This window comes from Wolffia australiana, chromosome 20, assembly GCF_029677425.1.
Source record: "Wolffia australiana isolate 7733 chromosome 20, ASM2967742v1".
Taxonomy (NCBI): domain Eukaryota; kingdom Viridiplantae; phylum Streptophyta; class Magnoliopsida; order Alismatales; family Araceae; genus Wolffia; species Wolffia australiana.
The window spans coordinates 977,625-998,804 of record NC_135854.1 but is presented as its reverse complement, the minus strand read 5'-3'; the positions used below and the strand labels follow the sequence as shown (position 1 = coordinate 998,804).

The 21,180-nt window shown below is 39.9% G+C and overlaps 2 protein-coding genes across 3 annotated transcripts; one reads left to right on the top strand and one right to left on the bottom strand.

Moving 5' to 3' along the window:
• Positions 1-5,730: 5,730 nt before the first annotated feature.
• Positions 5,731-8,357, top strand: LOC144716102 (succinate dehydrogenase [ubiquinone] iron-sulfur subunit 1, mitochondrial-like). Its single transcript, XM_078591148.1, has 2 exons — positions 5,731-6,457; positions 7,987-8,357. Exons 1-2 carry the CDS (start codon positions 5,760-5,762, stop codon positions 8,165-8,167), a joined length of 879 nt encoding a protein of 292 aa, XP_078447274.1. The 5' UTR covers positions 5,731-5,759; the 3' UTR covers positions 8,168-8,357.
• A 2,387-nt stretch (positions 8,358-10,744) lies between these two features.
• LOC144716103 (E3 ubiquitin-protein ligase AIRP2-like) lies at positions 10,745-17,435 on the bottom strand. Of its 2 annotated transcripts, none has more exons than XM_078591149.1 (5): positions 16,125-17,435; positions 14,380-14,542; positions 13,178-13,244; positions 12,063-12,276; positions 10,745-11,091 (listed from the first exon to the last, which is right to left on the bottom strand). In XM_078591149.1, the coding sequence occupies exons 1-5, from the start codon at positions 16,208-16,210 to the stop codon at positions 10,881-10,883; spliced, it is 741 nt and encodes a 246-aa protein (XP_078447275.1). In that variant the 5' UTR covers positions 16,211-17,435; the 3' UTR covers positions 10,745-10,880. The 2 variants fall into 2 exon arrangements, with proteins under 2 accessions (XP_078447275.1, XP_078447276.1); XM_078591150.1 differs by lacking the exon at positions 16,125-17,435 and adding an exon at positions 15,373-15,840.
• Between the last annotated feature and the right edge of the window lie 3,745 nt (positions 17,436-21,180).

The window sequence follows — 21,180 nt, the reverse complement described above, 5'->3', positions numbered from 1 at the left end:
CACATCTCTTTATGACTCTCTCTCTTAATTACCCATGTTTACTGTCTTTTTGGAACTATATGTTTTTCCCTGTTATAGGTCCATGAGCTTGCCTGAAAGAAGAACTTTTTTGCTTAAACTTTATTATAAAGGGTTTTTTGTCTGAATAAGAGTGATTTTCTGGCAATAACGGTGAAGAAAGTGACCAAGCTGCATCAACAATCTTCACTTGTCTTCTACAGTAACCTGTTCCTCTTGGTTCCTTAGATTCCCTTTTTCAATCTCTCATCCTCTTTAACATTTGTCCCTGCCATCATGGACGTCTCATCTTCACTCTCCATGACACCTTTCATTTTCTCCTATCTTGATATCTTTATCCCTTCTCTGACCTTATCCCATCTTGTCAGTTTACATTCATCCATTATCTCTTTAATATGGTTATTTTATTACCATTAACATCCTAACTGAAAAATCACCAATCCTTGTCATTTTCTTTACCACATTATCCCTTCTCATATAAACTAATCTACCAATGTTCTACTCTTCTCCCTTCATATATGCTTCGCACACCTCCTTTTTTCATTTATATCAATCAGTGGGGTCACAAATCAACATCAATCAAGGTAATTAAACTTTGGAACAACTAAGCTCTTGGTTCCCATCTTTGAAGTACCTTGTGACAACTTAATTTGATATAATTGTCTGTTAATGGTAATTATCTATTTTCTCTGAGTGGTGTCTATTCTTCTGGTTCCTTTTGTTTGAAAATTTTATGGGGTAGTTTAGCACCATTTTACTCCATTAAATTATGGACACCTGAATCATTCCCTTGGTCAAGCATTTCTAAGTCCTTAAATCACAAATTCAAGTCATATCCTATACGATTAAACCTATTTGAAATTCATGGGCATGGTATTGAGCTAGAGGGTAAGAAAGATTCAGATACCCCATGAGAAATAAATAAAACACCGTTCTTTATATCGGTTCCTTCTGCTCAATCTACATGATGCCATTTATTCTAATGAGGCTAAAGGGTTATGCATATTCCAACTTCTGAGAAAAATGGGACAGATTCAGGTTCAATGCAAATGAATAAAAAATTCAGAAGATAATTGTTCATAGTAGCAGAGGTATTATTGTTGTTTTAGCATTACTATGCAGCACATGAGGCGCATGTGCTGCACACCGTTTAAAGCTATTTTAGTTGTTATCCATGACTGTTGTAACTCGTATCGGGCCGCAAAAAATCCAGCCCAATACAATCATAACTACATTGATATCAGAATTAATAGTAACCTGAGCCTGCCTCATCTGATTCCTATTTATTCGGATATCGATATATACATGATTGTACTCATATCGGTCTATACACGATTACTATACATGACTGTACTGGGCTGGATTAGTCACAGTCGAATACGAGTTACAACAGTCATGGACACTAACTATTATAGCCTTGAACTGTGTGCGGCATAATAATTCTGTAACATTTGTAAATTGGAAACCCTCTGGTCAATTGAGTTTGGGGTTTCTCTCAACCCCCTGGTTGTTATCTTTCATCTCTCCAATCTTAATTTTGACTGTTCATATGTTGCATTTGTCATTTTTTCTCTGCTCTGGATTCGATACTGTTACATCCGACTGGATTATGGTGAACACCACATATTTTTCCCTCAAGAAAGTTATTAATACATTTTCATCGTGGAACTGGTATTTTTCTTGTTGCCAGCGAATTTCACTAACATTTTTTCATGAATGGGATAATAAAAAATAAGAAACAATTGCAGGTTACTGTGGTAGCGATCACTGCCCTGTCTCCTTGGAGCTTTCCCCGGAGGATTAAGCGCACGAAGTTTCTTCCTTGATTCATAGTAATTTTTGTGGTAAAGAACTTGATCTTTATCTACATCCACATCATTTTGTCAATTTTTCTTGAATTTCTCTGTTTATTTACCTGCGCACTGGTGTTTGTGCAGTTCAGACTGGTCCCTTATTCTTGATTTATTCTTATTTTTTATGCACCGGTGTTTATCCACCTGACTTGTACCCAATTGACCAATAGGGATGATCCGATCGCGTGCGGTGCATGGTTGCGATGTCGCCTGTTGCTCTTGTTTCTCATCTCTATCATTTCTTATCTCTCTCACTCTCTCCACATAACTGCGCATCCATCCCTATTAGATCAAACATTTTATATTTGGTTGCATTAGTTTTCTTATTATTATTGAGAGACGTGTTTCTCATAACAAATATTTTATTATCATTTGCCTTATGGTTGAACATGATCATAAAACAATTGATAACATTTATGCAGGGACAACCTAATCATTATCTCCTGCATTTGCTCAATGTCAGTTAAGCCCAGTGGCCCCAAGGAAAAAGGGATTATTTTTTGGAATAAGAATATGGTTTTTTTCTGAAAAGATAAGTCTTCATGCTGATTTAGGGTCATAGAAAATTTGTCCAGAAGTCCCCCATTTCGATGCATTTTGAGGATGCATCCACCCCCCTGGATATTTATATTTTGGTGGGGTCCCCTCTACTCGTGAACATCATCACACCATACAATTTCATGAAAGTCCCCAAACTTCGTTTCAATAACAGACTCACCCACAAATGATGATGACCATCAATCAGTCTTTCCCGAAGATATCGAACTAGCCATGTGACAATAGAAACGCTCCCATGATTGAAACACTTTTTTTGTTTTATATTTAGTAAAGTGTTAGTTTAATCAAGGGTCACTTTCTCTTCATATGCCTAAGTATACAATTCAATCAGGCTAGCATATTGCGTCAAATTGAGCAACATGGCAGAATTGGAACTCATCAAGCATACTGATGAAATGACCAATACGAGAAAATCATTAAATGGTAGGAAGATGATTTCTGTATTTTTATTTTCAAATGATAAGTTTGGTAATTGGGTAGTTACCTTTTCCTTTTCATTGAATTTTGTATCTTTAATAAAACAGTGATGTCACAGATTCATGGAGGGGACTCAAAATTTGAAAGAGTGATGTCAGACTTTATTTTAGATATCTATTTCCTAGAAAGTATAATATCATGATCTTCTAAACTCATGAGTATTACCTTCCTTTTTTCCTGCCTGGAATTTGAATATTCAATAGTATATCAAATTAAACGCACATGTATTTTATTTGAAATTATACTAAATCTGATTAGAGTCCCCACCATGAACATAAATTTAATGTGCACTTCACTGTGGTTACATATTAAGTGATTATGATTCTGTGAATTATATATGATTAAATGCATATTTATTTCATTGAAATTGTGTTACTCTTAGATTTAGAGTCGTATCTAGAAAACTAAGATTTAAAGTGCACTTGTTGTGGTTAAATATAAATTGATTATGACTTTATGAATTATTTCAAATTCAATGCGCATGTATATAATTGAAAGTATCTTAGTCTCAGATTTAGATTCCCCTCCATAAAACTAAGATTTAGTGTATTGGTAAAATATTAAGTGGTTATGACTCTGTTTTATCTGAAATTAATTGCTGCTATATAATAATGAGATTGTAGTATGTATTTCTTCAGCTGTAAAATCTCGTTTATTGGAATTATTAATTAAAGTTCTTAACAATTTATCTATTGGAGGAGATATTTAGACGATATGTGTTATCCAAGGTGGACACAACAACAATTCACTTTTTTGAAAATTGAACGTCTGACATAAAGCCACGTGGCGAAATGCGGGCCCCATACTGTTACTGACTGATGCCACCAATTACAGAGAAGCTGTTAAGGATTATTATTTTATAAAATTCAATTATGTCCAAAATGAGACTTTTAGGTATAAAATTCAAGTAGAACTCGTCAAGTATATTAATGAAATGACCAATACGAGAAAGTCATTTAATGGTAGAAAGATGATTTATTAATTGAAATTTCAAATGAGAAGTTTGGTAATTTATTTATTTTTCCTATTTTTTCTTATCTTTAATTAAGCAGTGGCATCTTAGATTCATGGAGGGGACACTAAATTTGATATAATAATGCAATTTCAAGTAAATACACGGAAATTTTATTTCAGATATCAGATTCCTGGAAAATATAATATCATGATCTTCTAAACTCAAGAGTATAACCTCCCTTTTTTATTGCGTGGAATTTGAATATTCAATGTAGATGTATTTTGTCATGCAGTACACAGCGATAGCGGCTGTCTTTATTATATCAAATTAAATGCACATGTAGTTTATTTGAAATTATATTAATATATCTGATTAGAGTCCCCTCCATGAACATAGATTTATGGTGTACTTTGCTGTGGTAAAATATTAAGAGATTATGATTCTGTGATGATATACAGTTAAACACATATTTCTTAGATTTCTTAGATTTAGAGTCCTCTCTAGACAAATGAGATTTGGTGTGCACTTCTTGTGGTTAAGTATTAAAGTGATTTTGACCCCCTGAATTATTGAAAATTAAATGCTCTTGTATTTTACTTGAAATTATTTTACTCTCAGATTTAGGTACCCCTCCATAAAACTGAGATTTAGTGTCTTGGTAAAATAATATTAAGTGGTTATGACTCTGTTTTATTTGAAATTAATTGCTCATATATATAATAATGAGATTATAGTTTGTATTTCCTCTGCTGAAAAATCTCGTTTATTGGAATTATTGATTAAAGTTCTTCACAGTTTATCTACTGGAGAGATATTTAGACGATATGTGTTATCCAAGATGGATACACCAACGACTCACTTTTTTGAAAATCGAACGTGTGAGATAAGGCCACGTGGCGAACTGCGGCCCCATACTGTTACTGCCCGACGCCACCGATTACAGAGAAGCAGTTGAGGATTATTATTATTATATAAAAGCCCTTATAGTACAAGATTTGTATACGTACCAGCTGTTCAAAAGAGACTTTTAGGAAAAGAGAGGGAAGCAGTCAAAGATAGTTTGTAAGAAAATACCCGAAATACTTTTAAAAATCGTACAGATGTGCGTTATCCAATTACAGAGAAGCAGTCAGAGATTATTACCCGAAATCCGTAATAATACAAGATTTGTATAAATACTAGTGTCTTAAAAATGACTTTTTATAGAGAGGACAGGAGTAAAAGATATTTTTTTTAAGAGAAAGTCCCTAAATACTTTATCCAATTACGGATAAGATATTTCTTTATAAAATATCCTAAATACTTTAAAACTCGTACAAATCTGCGTTATCCAATTACGGAGGAGCACTTAGAGATTATTATTGAAAAGCTCTTAAAAATGCCAAGATTTGGATTGATACCAGCTATTCAGAACAAGAATTTTACAAAAAAAGGAGAGGAAATCAGTGAAAGATTACTGTTTAAGAAAGACGCTAAATACTTTAAAAAGCGTACAAATGTGTGCTATCCAATTACAGAGACGCCGTTAAAAACTATACTATAGAACCGCTAATAGTACAAGATTTGCATTAACACCAGCTATTCAAAACACAAGACTTGTAGAAAAAAATTAGAGAAATGATAAGGTTTCAGAGAAGCCCCTAAACAGTATAAATAAGGGTTATTCCAGTAAGAGAATATTATATAAAAGACCCTAAAAGCAAAAGGTTTACGATAATACCCGCTATTCGGAACAAGACATTTACAAAAGAAGAGGAGAGGGCGTGTAAATACCCCGCCCGTACAGTAGAAAATCGGTAGAAAAATACGTGTAAATATTTCGCAGCGAGAAAAAGAAAAGCCTATAAATAGAGCCGGGGCGTTGGTGGGAGTCCCCAAATTCGCGAGGAAGAAGGGCGATGGCGATGGCGGCGAGGAGGCTTCTCCGGCGGGGCTCGGCGGCGGCGTGGGCGGCGGCGGGGAGCAAGGAGGCGGCGGCGCCGCCCGGCCACTCCTTCCTTCAGGAGAGATCGTCGGCGTCGGAATCGAGATCGGAATCGACGGAGAAGAAGAAGAATCTGAAGAAGTTCCAGATCTACCGGTGGAGCCCGGACAAGGGCGAGGAGAAGCCGCGGCTGCAGGAGTTCGAGATCGACCTGAACGAGTGCGGGCCGATGGTGCTCGACGCGCTGCTCAAGATCAAGAACGAGGTCGATCCGACGCTGACCTTCCGTCGATCGTGCCGCGAGGGCATCTGCGGGTCCTGCGCCATGAACATCGACGGCGACAACGGGCTCGCCTGCCTCACCAAGATCGGCGCGGGCGGCGGAGATGAGGCCACGATGATCACGCCGCTGCCGCACATGTTCGTGATGAAGGACTTGGTGGTGGACATGACCAACTTCTACGCGCAGTACAAGAGCGTGGAGCCGTGGCTGAAGCGCAAGGACGGCGCCCCCGCCGACGGCGGGGAGAACCGGCAGAGCAAGGCCGACCGCCTCAAGCTCGACGGCATGTACGAGTGCATCCTCTGCGCGTGCTGCAGCACCTCCTGCCCCAGCTACTGGTGGAACCCCGAGCTCTACCTCGGCCCCGCCGCCCTCCTCCACGCCCACAGGTTCCCATTTCCTATTTCTCGCTCTGATTCACCTTTTTATTTTTCTTAATTTTCCTTCCTTTTGTTTCATCGTGTTTTCTGATATATATATATATATATATCTATATAAATATATTCTTCTTCTCTAAAATTCTCTTGATTTTTTTTTTCTTGGGTACTCTTTTTTCTTTTCTTTTCTTTTTGTTCCCCAGCAATGTTCATTCACGTTCTTGCAGGACTTTAGGGTCATTCTCTCTCTCTCTCCCTCTTTCTTTCTTTAAAAAAAAAAATCAATCTTTTGGGTTTTTGGATGCAATTGGGTTTTTGATAAAATTTGTGCCAAGTACTTGTCTCGGATTCTTTCCAAATAAAAATAAAGTACTTGTCTGGGATTTGGTGTGGAGATCATGATACTTGTGATTTGGGGATGATGATGACTATGTCCATTATTAAGTAATGAAGATTATGGTGATGATTGTGTTCGATGATGATGATTATGCCCATCATCAAGTAATGAAGATTATGTTCGATCATGATTATTATGATGCTTATGATTGGACGATGATGATGATGACTATGTCCATAATCTATTAATGAATATTATCTTGATGCCTTAGTTGTGATGGACTTGAGGGTCATTCTCTCTCTCTCTCTCCCTCTTTCTTTCTTTTGAAAAAAAAAATCAATCTTTTGGGTCTTTGGATGCAATTGGGTTTTTGATAAAATTTGTGCCAAGTGCTTGTCTGGGTCTTTCGTTAAAAAAAACCGTACTTGTCTGGGATTTGGTGTGGAGATCATGATACTTGTGATTTGGGGATGATGATGACTATGTCCATTATTAAGTAATGAAGATTATGGTGATGATTGTGTTCGATGATGATGATTATGCCCATCATCAGGTAATGAAGATTATGTTCGATCATGATTATTATGATGCTCATGATTGGACGATGATGATGATAACTATGTCCATAATCTATTAATGAATATTATCTTGATGCTTTAGTTGTGATGGACTTGAGGGTCATTCTCTCTCTCTCTCTCCCTCTTTCTTTCTTTTAAAAAAAAAATCAATCTTTTGGGTCTTTGGATGCAATTGGGTTTTTGATAAAATTTGTGCCAAGTGCTTGTCTGGGTCTTTCGTTAAAAAAAACCGTACTTGTCTGGGATTTGGTGTGGAGATCATGATACTTGTGATTTGGGGATGATGATGATTGTGTCTATTATTAAGTATTGAAAAATATGGTGATGATTGTGTTCGATGATGATGATTATGCCACCATCAAGAGATGCAGCTTATGTTCGATGATGATGATTATCCCATCATCAAGTGATGCAGATTATGTTCGCTGATGATGATTATGCCATCCTCAAGTAATGAAGATTATGTTCGATGATGATTGTATGCAGTGCTTATGGTTGGATGATGATGATGATGATTATGGCCGTCATCAAGAAATGAATATTATCTTGATGCTTTAGTGATGATGATTATGTCTATGGTGGCCTGATGAGGATGCTTTTTGTTAAAAAAATAAATAAATGAACAGGTGGATTGCGGACAGCAGGGATCAATACACAAAGGAGAGATTGGAGGCGGTGTGCGATGAGTACAAGCTGTACCGCTGCCACACGATCAACAACTGCTCGGTCGCCTGCCCCAAGGGCCTCAACCCCGCCCTCCAGATCATCAACATCAAGAATCTCCAGCTCCAAAAGCCCTTCCTCTGATTCATCTACAAAGAGGGGTAAACGATATTTGCCAACTGGAGACTTGCACCCTAAATAATTGAATATTCGATTGGCAGGAAATAAATTTATTTCTCCAGCCTCGTGAATATGCCCTTGAATGTACTTGTATTTGTTCCCCTCCACATCATACGATTATCATCATCATCATCATCATATTATTATTGTATAATGGTTGGATGTTTGATGGGAGAGGGTTAAATGACTTGAATAATATGCTTTTTGATGACCTTCTTATGAATGGGTAGATAAGATAAACACCGGACGGCTGGGGAGAAGTTTTATTACCTTGGAACACAATGAGGGGGGCAAACCCAAATCCCATTCTTTCACAAATGACCAGTCTGCCTCATATATGGGAAACTAACTTTCAAACAGTTTGTACATTTCCCAAGAAAAGAAAATATTCTTCCTAAGTTGTTGGGTGAGCATGCCATTTTAGATTGAATGACCTTGATATCATTGTTGCCTCTATTTTGTAGATGATATGTCTGTTAGATCATCAAGACCCATTTAGGGCAGATTGGACTGACTTATGGGCCAAAGGCCGTGTACATGTAATAGAATAACCCTAGGGAAATGAATAAAAAACCTAACTAAAATCAATCTAAATAAGGGCCCGTTAAGGGCCCATTAAAGAGCCCACTAAGGGCCCAATAGTGAGGGGCCCATTAGGGCCACATATTAGGTCCATTAAGGACCTAATATATACTGGGCCTGATTTACATCAGGCCCAGACTCCAACGGCTAGAAAAACTAGCCGTTGGACATCCAGCTGCAAAAAAAAGCAGCTGGATGTGACAGGTCCCAACGGTCATATTTTTCAAAAATATGACCATTGGAGGAACTGCTTCTCTCTCTCTCTCTCTCTCTCTCTCTCTCTCTCTCTCCTCAGTGCATATTTGTATAAAAGGGCAAAGGATTAGTAATGGAAACTTCAACCTTTTTGTGCCCTATTTTCTGGTGTTCCTCTCTGTCCATCCTCCTCTTCATCTCATCATTTCCTCATCTCTCTCAAGATTTACAATATCCTTTGATAAACTAGTCATCATATCCGTTAATGTAATAAATTTTACAATTATATGCTCTTTTATGCTCTCTGGATGCAGAGCCTACCCAGTTGTTGGCAGATACTGGTTAAGGTTAGAACAAAAAAAACGCATCTGTTCTCCATCATAGATTGGTTCAAATCCCAATTACAACATTGTATGGTCCATTATTAAATAACTCCTAGCTGGCCCATTTAAGTGTTGAAGGAAAACTCCGGTATGGAACTCGTCACATACTGCACATACCAGTTATACAAGATATAGAAATAAAATAACAGGGCACTGTTCAACCTTGCAAACTGGGTGTAGATATTGTCTGAGGGAGTCCCTTAGTAAACACATCTGCAACCTGGCCAAAGGATCCGGCGAAGAGAAGGTTGATTTTCATCTGGAGTGGAGTTAAGTTTATTCAGAATGAATTTCTTCTTGTTGTGTTTTATCGCTTTGATTTAGTGGCTTGGGCTCTGGTGGTCTAAACGCTTGGAATGCAAAATCTTGAGATCAAGTTCTAAAAGATCAAGTTATGGTACGAGTCGGTTTAGCCTAATCGTTTGTTCATCCATTGATTAACTCTACAATTGTGAGAAAAGATGTTCTGTTACTTGATAAATTAATCATATTTTTATTAAGCTTTAACGATCATATAATTTTCCACTGTTGAAAATTTTGATTTCCATTTTTATTCTAGGTTGATTAGATTTTTTTTGGGATGACTAGTTGGGTGATTAGTTTTTAGGACGACATGAAGAAGCACATATCGAAATAATGAATAAAACGAAACTCTATGCATTGACTTTATATATAACTTCTTGTAAAATGAGGTCATCTGCGTTTGAATATTCATAGATGCGTCATACTAGAAAATCTTATAATGCAACTGGTAGTACATTTTTTTTAAAAAATGCAATCAGTAGTGCTGCTCATATATTTACCAGAGGTTATGCTTGTGTAAATAAAGTCAGTCATATCGTTAGGTTGCAGAACCTCTGAATGTTAGATTACAGTTCTCATTTTGCCATGGAATATTCATATTTTCCCACGTCTTATTGCAAAAAACTTTGAAGGCGAGGGGTCCATTGTCACAAGAAGTAACATTATGATTAGATTTTTTGAGCTATTTTTGCATTCGTTGATCAATTATTTTCCCAACTTTTTTTAGCAAAAGAGCTATAAAAAATATGCAAATGATGCCATGTGTGAATGAAAACGTGCTAATAACATATATTGCTCCATTCTCTCAAGAAGTCACATTGTGATTATGTTGTTTTAGCGTTTATCTTTCAGAGACTGGTAACTTTTATTGAAAAATAGAACATGTGAATAATCTTATGTGGCTAGAAATAGATGAACAAATATGACAATGATTTTCGTTATAAGACCCAAATAACTCCCAGATTGGTTTATCTTGTTATCTTCATCTTTAGCAGTTGAGTTGTCCAGTCCTTTCAGTTAAATCCTCATGTCAACTGTAAATCATGTCTGATTCTGTGCAAATTATTTCAACATGGTGTACCATCAAAGATGATATCAATATCAACTCTTTTGAGAGTGCAGTTTGAAGTGATGGGGATACAACAATCAAAAGCTTCTCTTACCAGACTCGATCTCAATGAGATGGTCGGCATGGGCGGCGAGAGCGCCAAAGATTAAAGAAGAAAGTCATAGTAGACAAAAAAGAGTGTATCAGGAATGGAGAGAGGCAGACTATTGATGTACCAATGAAGGCGGCGGAGATCATCCTCGACGACGATCTCAGCATCAAGCACGTCGCCATCTCCAGTTAGAACCCAAAGATCCCGCGACGAGACCCGCCTCAAGCTCCCTCTGCAGAATGGACACGACTGCGATCGCATGTTCCTGCACACCACACACATTCAACTCTTTGCTCATACGAGCATCAAAGCCGCTGTCAGACTTTAATAAGGAAACTTTGATCGAAGCAACTAATGAATATGGTTCAGGTAAATGTAGTGTCCTTGTTATCAAATTCAGTGCTAGGCATAACAGGATTGGATATCGGTACTGTAGAAACTGGTATTCAATATTGTCATCTGATATTTGGATATCGATAAAGACTGGTATTCAGCATGTGTCTTGATATCAAACTTGGGACGAGTGAACACTACTGCCTAAGTTAAGTAGTGTCATTGTTATCAGATATAGCTTTCGGCACAGTGCTAGGCATTGATATTCAATATCGTCATCCGATGTAGAGATGACGTTAAGGACTGATATCAGATACCAAACTCAGGACAGACGAACACTGCTACCTAAGTTGAGCTGTGTACTTGTAATCAGCTATAGCTTTGGGCACAGTGGTTGGCGGTTGATTCGTGACGAGTAGGGAACGGCACGTGCGGGATGTGGCGCCCCGAATGTGACGGGATGGATGACGGTGGCGTGACAAAAGTTTCGTCCCGTCACATCCTAGTCACCGTCACATGTGATGGGAAAAACAACCATGCGGAGGAGCGAGAATTGGAGGGGCATATCTCCAATTATCTTTGGAAGGCATCCTCTTGTGCGCGCGAATTAATGCAGGAGCTTTTCTGCAAAATGCCAAGAAATCGAGTTAGCGACACAGCCATCAAAAAGCTTAAATCTAACGATTTTTAAGCTTTTATGGGTCATTTTTAAAAATCCGTCATGGCCATCATCCGTGACGGCTGTCCCATCACATCACTCGTCCGAGGCCCTCCATCACCGTCATGTCACCATCACTGGCCCCTAATTTTGTCACCGTCACCGTCACGTCATCTGTCACCGTGATGTAATGGATGACGGCTGGCATTCCCTAGACTGACGACTATTTATATGTGATTAAGTACCAGTCATGGTAGCAGTTGATGCACATGGCATGGTTGCAGGTTGGAAGCACCATCTTGGTGCAGTGCTCCATGCAGATGCCACATTCATTTTCTCTCTCTAGCTCTTTGTCGGTTGTCGGAGCTCGTCGCCACGGTTTCTGGTCCCAATCGTTGGGTTCATCTGAATCTGGTGAGCTGTTGCTCTCCAGCTGCTGCAGTGATGGGTAGAGAGTGCCTGCATCCCATTTCCATAACTATGAGACAACACAAGATACGCAAGGAGAGAGAGATAGACAGAGAGAGGGGTGGTGAGAGAGAGAGAGAGGGGGCAGAGGGAGAGACAGCGATAGAGTGAGAGAGAGAGACGGGTTAAGATAGGTAGTGAGAGAGAGAGAGGGGTTAAGAGGGAGATATACTTGGAGATTGAGTGAGGGGTTAAGAGGGAGATACACTTAGAGATAGAGTGAGGGGTAAGAGGGAGATACACTTAGAGAGAGAGGGGTAAGATGGAGATAGACTTAGAGATAGAGTGAGAGGAAAGACAAAGAGAGACTTGGAGAGGGGTTAAGAGGGAGAGAGACAGAGATTGAGGGGTAAGACAGATAGAGAATTAGAGAGAGAGGGGTTAAGAGGGGGAGAGACTCAGAGATAGAGTGAGGGGTAAGACAGAGAGAGACTTAGAGAGAGAAGGGTTAAGAGGGAGAGAGACAGAGATTGAGGGGTAAGACATAGAGAGACTTAGAGAGAGAGGGGTTAAGAGGGAGAGAGACTTAGAGATAGAGTGAGGGGTAAGATAGAGAAACTTAGAGAGAGAGGACTAAGAGGGAGAGAGACTTAGAGATAGAGTGAGGGGTAAGATAGAGAAACTTAGAGAGAGAGGGGTTAAGAGGGAGAGAGACAGAGGGTAAGAGTGTGAGAGGGGTTAAGAGGGAGAGGGAGAGAGAGAGAGAGAGAGTGTAAGGAGTGTGAGAGGGATTAAGAGGGAGAGAGAGGATAAGTGGGAGAGAGAAGTAGAGTGATAGAGAGACAGGCAGAGAGAGAGACTTCAAGAGAGAGTGAGAAGGTAAGAGGAAGAGAGAGACAGAGAGAGAGATAAGGGAGAGGATAAGAGAGAGAGAGAGAGAGAGAGATTAAACCGTAGAATTCTTGAAGAGTGGCCTGACGCTCATAAGATGAGACCTTCGTCTTCCCATCAATATAGACCTTAATAAAGCAGATGATGTTAAAATTATTTCAAGAAAAAAGAAAATGTTGAGAGAGAAACAGAAGAGACGGAAATATATATAGAGAGAGAGAGACAGACGAACAGCGAGATAAAGACCCACGGATCCAAGTTCAAGAGATGAATTGGCAAGAGATGATAAAATGAAAAATCAACATTTTTGATTTTTGAAAAAAAAAGATCACCACCAGATCACTTTTTAAACACCCATAAGCAGAATCATCACCACCAAACAAGCAAAAATCCAGATCGAATTCCATACGAACAAGGAAAGAACACAAGAACAGAGAAAAAAGATTCAATAGCAAGAAAAAAATCACCACAGGTGTTTTTTTTGAAAAAAAAAAATCACCACCAGATCGGTTTTTAAACGCCCATAAGCAGAATCATCACCAACAAACAAGCAAACAAGAAAAAACCCAGATCGAATTCCAGAAGAACAAGGAAAGAACACAAGCGCAAAGACAAAAGAAACAATTACGAGAACAAAATCACCACAGGTTTTTTTCTGAAAAAGACAAATCACCACAAGATCAATTCTTAAAGGCCCATAAGCAGAATCATCACCGATATACAAGCAAACAAGCAAAAACACAGATTGAATTCCAGAAGAACAAAGAAATAACACAAGAACAGAGACAAAAGAAACAATAAGAAAAAAATAAATCACCCCAAGATTTTTTTGAAAAACAAATCACCAAAAAATCAATGCTAAAACGCCCAGAAGCAGAATCAACGCCAACAAACAAGCAAAAATCCAGATCAAATTCGAGAAGAACAAAGAAACACAAGAAAAGAGGCGAATGAAACAATAATAAGAAGGAAAAAAGAGTCACCACAAAATCAATGCTAAAACGCCCAGAAGCAGAATCATCACCAACAAAAAAGCAAAAACCCGGACCGAATCCCAGAAGAACAAAGAAACAGCACAAAAACAGAGATGAATGAAAAAATCAAATCACCCAAAACATCGATTCTACAACGCCCAGTAGTAGAATCATCACCAACAAACAAGCAAACAAGCAAAAACCCAGACCGAATTCCAGAAGAACAAGGAAACAACACAAGAACAGAGACAAAAGAAACAATAACAAGAAGAGAAAAAAATAATAATACCTTTGCAACAAGAACATGGAGAAGGCCGAGATAGCTAAGGAGAGAGTAAGAACAGGCGCAGTCCAGCCAGTCCAGCAAGAACAAATAAACCGTCGCCAAGGGAGTGAAGCCCACTCTCATCTGCAGCCACGCTCCCCCATGAGTTTTGTGCACCGCTGCTGCCCTGCAAACGCCAGATCAAATCTCAATTCTTAGAGAGAGAAATAGGGAGAGCTCTAGAGAGAGAGAGGTAGAGAGAGATGGAGATTGCAGAGAGTTGCCCAACAAACCACCAAAAATCCAGATGAAATTGCAATGCTTAGAGAGAGAGAGTGGTAAAGAGAGATGGAGGTTGCAGAGAGTTGCCCAAAAAACCACTGAAAATCCCTTCAAAACCCAGATCAAATCGCAATGCTTAGAGAGAGAAATAGGGAGAGCTCTAGAGAGAGAGAGGCAGAGAGAGATGGAGATTGCAGAGAGTTGCCCAACAAACCACCGAAAATCCCTTCAAAACCCAGATCAAATCGCAATGCTTAGAGAGAGAAATAGAGAGAGCTCTAGAGAGAGAGAGAGGTAGAGAGAGATGGAGATTGCAGAGAGTTGCCCAACAAACCACCGAAAATCCCTTCAAAACCCAGATCAAATCGCAATGCTTAGGGAGAGCTCTAGAGAGAGAGAGGTAGAGAAAGATGGAGATTGCAGAGAATTGCCCAAAAAACCACCGAAAATCCCTTCAAAACCCAGATCAAATCGCAATGCTTAGAGAGAGAAATAGAGAGAGCTCTAGAGAGAGATGGAGATTGCAGAGAGTTGCCTAACAAACCCCCAAAAATCCAGATGAAATTGCAATGCTTAGAGAGAGAGAGAGGTAGAGAGAGATGGAGATTGAAGAGAGTTGCTCCACAACCCCCAAAAAATCCTCGTCAAAATCCCTTCAAAACCCAGATGAAATCACAGTGCTTAAAAAGAGAGAGAGCTCAAGAGATAAGAGGGGTAGAGAGAGATGGAGATTACAGAGAGTTGCTCAACAAACACCAAAAATCCAGATGAACTCGCAATGCTTAGAGAGAGAGAGAGAGCTCAGGAGATTGAGGGAGATGGAGATTGCATAGAATTGCAAAAAATCCCTTCAAAACCCAGATGAAATCGCATGCTTAGAGAGAGAGTGCTCTAGATAGAGATAATAGAGAGCTGCCCAGCAAACCCTAAAAAATTCTTGTCAAAATATCTTCAAAACCCTGATGAATTCGCATGTTTAGAGAGAGAGAGAGAGATAGTTAGCGATAGAGAGAGAAAAACAGAGAGAGAGAGAGAGAGAGAGAGAGAGAGAGAACACAGAATCGCCCCCGCAAACCCAAAATCCTCGTCAGAATCCCTTCAAAGCCCATATGAAATCCCAAAGCTTAGAGAGATAGAGAGAACACAGAGTTTCCCCGCAAACCCAAAATCCTCGTCAGAATCCCTTCAAAGCCCAGAAGAAATTCCAAAGCTTAGAGAGAGAGAGATAGTTGGAGATAGAGAGAGAACACAGAATTGCCCCGCAAACCCAAAATCCTCGTCAAAATCCATTCAAAGCCCAGATGAAATCCCAAAGCTTAGGCCTTAGAGAGAGATAGCTAGAGATAGAGAGAGAAAAACAGAGAAAGAGAGAGAACAGAGACTTGCTCCGCAATCCCAAAATCCTCGCCGGATGAAATCCCAAAGCTTAGAGAGAGAGAGATAGCCAAAGCTAGAGAGAGAGAGAGCTAGAGAGAGAGAGAAATTACAGAGAGTTGGCGTGCTGTACGTCCGCCTCGAGAGCAAGAAGAGACTCTCTGACGGAGGCGGAGCGATCGAAGGCGCTCTGAAACATGGCAAGCAAGCAAGAAGAAGAAGAAAGAGAGAAGAACGAGAGAAGAAGAAATCCAGGGAAGATGGAGAGACGTCGAGGTTTGTAACTCTCTGCCGAGAATTTGGGCTCGTCGCGTCTTCTCTCTTGTTCATCCACGGCGATAGAGAGAGAAAGTTAGAGAGAGAGAGAGAAGTAGAGAGAGAAGTAGAGAGAGAAGTAGAGACGGATAAGCGAATTGGGCTATCTGGGATTGAGCGGCTTTGACTCTCTTCGCTGGGGTGGGAGTTTTGTAGGTGTATGGAGGAGGCGGCGGCGGCGGCGGCTTTGGCAACTGGCAAGTGGCAGCCCCGCTGGCCACCAAACTCTCCCTTCAAAACCCGTGGAAGCCCACAGAGACTCAGAGAGAGAAAGAGCCAGAGTTAGAGAGAGAGAGTGAGAGAGAGTCAGAGGTAGAGAGACAGCGAAAGGAGAGAGAGTCAGAGAGAAAGAGTCAGAGAGAAAGAGCCAGAGTTATAGAGAGAGAGTGAGAGAAAGTCAGAGGTAGAGAGACAGAGAAAGGAGAGAGAGTCAGACTTAGAGAGAAAGAGAGAGAGAGAGAGATAAAGGGAGCGATAGACAGAGAGATAGAGTTAGACCGGAGAGAGAGAGAGCAAAAGGAAAGAGGGAGAGAGAGAGTTAGAGAGAGAAAGCTAGAGGAGAGAGGGAGAGAGAGAGAAATAGAGAGATAGAGGGAAAGAAAGAGAGAAAGGAGATGGAGAGAGATATGGGGGAAGAGAGAAAGGAGTTAGAGCGAGATAGAGGGAAAGAAAGAGAGAAAGGAGTTAGAGCGAGATAGAGGGAAAGAAAGAGAGAAAGGAGTTAGAGAGAGATAGAGGGAAAGCAAGAGAGAAAGGAGTTAAAGAGAGACAGAGGGAAAGAAAGAGAGAAAGGAGTTAGAGAGAGATAGCGGGAAAGAAAGAGAGAAAGGAGTTAGAGAGAGATAGCGGGAAAGAAAGAGAGAAAAGAGTTAGAGAGAGATAGAGGGAAAGAAAGAGAGAAAGGAGTTAGAGAGCCAGAGTGAAAGAAAGAGAGAAAGGAGTTAGAGAAAGAAAGAGAGAAAGGGGTTCGAGAGAGATAGAGGGAAAGAAAGAGAGGAAGGAGAGAGAGAGAGAGGGATAGAAAGAGAGAAAGGAGTTAGGGAGAGAACGAAAGAAAGAAAGAGAGAAACGAGTTAGAGAGAGAGAGTTAGAGAGAAAGGTAGACAGGGAGAGAGAGAAAGAGAGCGATAGAGAGTTAGATAGAGAGGGAGAGAGACTTAGAGAGAGAAATAAAGAGAGAGGGAGAGAGACTTAGAGAGAGGGAGAGAGGGAGAGAGGGAGAGAGGGAGAGAGGGAGAGAGGGAGAGAGGGAGAGAGGGAGAGGGAGGGAAGGAGAGACAGAAAAGAGTTAGAGAGAGAGCGAGAGAGGAGAGAGGAGAGAGGGAGAGAGGGAGAGAGAGAGAGAAAGGAATTAGAGAAAGAGAGAAAGGAGTTAGAGAGAGAATTTTCGGGTCAGAAAGGTAATGAAGCGTTGGTGTGCTGTCTCTCTCTCAACAACTTTCAGTATTGTATGAACGTCTGAATGTATGAATTTAGGGTCTTTCTCTGGTTATGTTTTTCTTCTCCTTGTGCTGGTGTCTTTTACGAGAGAGAGAAAGAGATAGATAAGAAAGAGAGAGAGATTAGGGGAGATAGGAATGGAGAGAGAGACAGAGAAAGAGAGAAAACGGAAGAGAGAGAGAGAGAGCGAGCGAGAGAGACAGAGAAAGAGAGAAAAGGGGGGAGAGAGAGAGAGAGAGAGAGAGCGAGCGAGAGAGAGAGAGAGAGAGAGAAAGGGGGAGAGAGAGAGAGAGAGAGAGAGAGAGAGAGAGAGAGAGAGAGAGAGAGAGAAAGGGGGGGAGAGAGAGAGAGATAGAGAGAGCGAGCGAGAGAGACAGAGAAAGAGAGAAAAGGGGGGAGAGAGAGAGATAGAGAGGCAGGCAGAGAGACAGAGAAAGAGAGAAAGGGGAGAGAGAGAGAGATAGAGAGAGGCAGGCAGAGAGACAGAGAAAGAGAGAAAAGGGGAGAAGGAGAGAGAGAGAGAGAGGGGGAGAGAGAGAGAGAGAGAGAGAGAGAGAAAAGGGGGGAGAGAGAGAGAGAGAGAGAGAGCGAGCGAGAGAGACAGAGAAAGAGAGAAAAGGGGGGAGAGAGAGAGAGAGATAGAGAGAGCGAGCGAGAGAGACAGAGAAAGAGAGAAAAGGGGGGAGAGAGAGAGAGAGAGAGAGAGCGAGCGAGAGAGAGAGAGAGAGAGAGGGAGAGAGAGAGCGAGAGAGAGAGGCAGGCAGAGAGAGACAGAGAAAGAGAGAAAAAGGGGAGAGAGAGAGAGAGAGAGAGAGAGGCAGAGAGAGACAGAGAAAGAGAGAAAAGGGGGAGAGAGAGAGAGATAGAGAGAGCGAGCGAGAGAGACAGAGAAAGAGAGAAAAGGGGGGAGAGAGAGATAGAGAGAGAGAGCGAGAGAGACAGAGAAAGAGAGAAAAGGGGGGAGAGAGAGATAGAGAGAGTGAGCGAGAGAGACAGAGAAAGAGAGAAAAGGAGAGAGAGAGAGAGGGAGCAAGAGAGAAAGAGAGAAACAGAGAGATAGATAGAGATAGAGAGAGGGAGCGAGATAGACGGAGAAAAACAGAGAGATAGAGAAAAGGAAAGAGAGTCGGAGAGAAAGATAGAGAAGGGGAGAAAGAAATAGATTAGATAGATAGAGAAAGAAAGAGATAGTATAAGAGAGAGAAACAGAGAGATATATAGAGAAAGAGAAAGAGAGACAGAAAGATATAGAAAGGGAGAGAGAAGGGGACAGAGAAATAGATTAGATAGACAGAGAAAGAAAGAGATAGAATGAGAGAGAGAGAGAGACAGAGAGATAGATAGAGAAAGGGAGAGAGAAGGGGACAGAGAAATAGATTAGATAGATAGAGGAAGAAAGAGATAGAATAAGAGAGAGAAGGGCAGAGAGAAGTAGATTAGATAGGTAGAGGAAGAAAGAGATAGAATAAGAGAGAGAAGGGCAGAGAGAAATAGATTAGATAGATAGAGAAAGAAAGAAATAGAATAAGAGAGATAACGGGAGAGAGAAAGAGATAGAGAGAGAGAGATAGAATACGAGAGACGGACACAGAGAGATAGAGAGATAGAGACATAGATAGAGAAAGAGAGAGAGACCAAGAAAGAAGGGGACAGATAGATAGATAAAGAAAGAGACAGACCGAGAGAGAGAGAGAGAGAAGGGAGAGAGATAGAAAGAGAAAGAGAGGCACAGAGAGAGAAGGAGAGAGAAAGAAAGATAGTGAAAGAGAGAGAATATGAGAGAAAGATAGGGAGAGAGAGAGAAAAAAGATAGATAGAGAAAGAGAGGGACACAGAGAGAAGGGGAGAGAGAAAGGGAGACAGATAGAGAGGGAGAGAGAGAGAGAGAGAGAAACCGCGTGAGGAGCCTTTAAAGAGAATCAAAGAGAGCGAGGAAGAGAGAGAGATGGAGACAGGAAGTGAATGATCTGCCTGGAAACGTTTTTAAGTATTATTCAAATTATTACAAGGAAAACATAAACCTTTAATTTATTATTTCTGACATTTTTTTATGAGGGGCGACCCATGCCACCCCGTCGCATTATTTATGTTTAACGGTCTTAATCATGAATCATATTTTATCTTTATATATTTTTTGCTACGTGTCTACCTATTTACTGTTTGTTTGTTTAATATATCTTTTCTCAAAAGGTCAAACTTTATCAAAATTCTCAATATACTTGTTTAAAAAATTCATCTCCTTCCAAAGTTTATTCGAATTCTGCTTCCCCAATAAAAAAATCATAATCACGATGCAGGTTCTTTTAGTTTCTTCCGTTGCCCCCAAACTAATTACTGGATTAGAATCTAATGAAAGAAAAATTTGTAATATTAATACTTAAAAATCATGAATTATTGGATGTGAGACATTAATGCTCTAATTTGTGATCACTATGAACATATATTAATTACAAGATCTTGTAATTTATTGACATATATCCATCATAACCTAAATAATTCATTTCCTTTTATATTGCAATTTGTGATTACTAAGAAGAAACATATTGAAAGATCTTATACTTTGTTGATATATATTCACCTGAACCTAAATAATTCTGATTTTAAATAATTCATGGAAAATTCCAACCTGCGAAGTTCCAGAAATACCCCTGGGCTGTCGCGTAACGTAACGGGCGAAACGGTCTTCTTTTCTTGCCTTTCAAGCCAACATTTATCCATTATCGGGCAATAATATTACGCCAAGTGGCCAAACAAAATAATTAAAAAATAATTTCGCCAGACCAACACACCATTCAGGGTTCTTTAGATACTCCCGCATCTATTTTATTCTTTTTCTTTCTCTTTTTCTTCTTCTTCTTTTTCACCATCTTCGTCATCATCATCTTATTCTTGCTCTTGTTCTTGCTCTTCTTCTGATTGCTGTTCTTGTTCTTATTCTCGGTGTTGTTCTTGCTCTTGTTGTTGTTGTTCTCGCTCTTCTTTCTCTTGTTCTTGCTCTTGCTCTTCTTCTCTTCTTGTTATTGTTCTTGTTGGTATTCTTCTTCTTCCTGGTCTTTGTCTCTTCTTCTTGTTGTTCTTGCTCTTCTTCCTCTTATCCCTTCTCTTATTCTCTTCTTATTCTCCCTCTTCTTCTCTTTCTTTTAATTTTCTTTCTCTTAGTCTCTTCTTGCTCTTTCTCTTCTTGTTCTCCCTCTCCTTCTCTTCTTCTTCGTGTTTTCCCTCTTCTTCTTGTTATTATTATTTTTCTTCTTTTCTCCTTGTTCTCCCTATTCTTCTCTTCTCCTTGTTTTTGTTATATTTTTCTTCTTCTCTTCTTGGTTTTTTTCTCTTTTTTGTTTTTCTTCTTCCTGGTCTTGTTCTCTTATTCTTGTTGTTCCTGTTCTTTTTCCTAGTCTTGTTCTCTTATTCTTGCTG

Excerpts from the sequence above, each read along its gene's own strand:
- LOC144716102 (XM_078591148.1), top strand. The coding sequence starts at position 5,760 with ATGGCGATGGCGGCGAGGAGGCTTCTCCGGCGGGGCTCGGCGGCGGCG. Across the intron at positions 6,458-7,986 it reads GCCCTCCTCCACGCCCACAG|GTGGATTGCGGACAGCAGGG; the intron begins GTTCCCATTTCC and ends ATAAATGAACAG.
- LOC144716103 (XM_078591149.1), bottom strand. The coding sequence starts at position 16,210 with ATGTTTCAGAGCGCCTTCGATCGCTCCGCCTCCGTCAGAGAGTCTCTT. Across the intron at positions 12,277-13,177 it reads CACTCTTCAAGAATTCTACG|GCACTCTCTACCCATCACTG; the intron begins GTTTAATCTCTC and ends AATGGGATGCAG. Across the intron at positions 11,092-12,062 it reads ATCAACTGCTACCATGACTG|GAACATGCGATCGCAGTCGT; the intron begins GTACTTAATCAC and ends TGTGGTGTGCAG.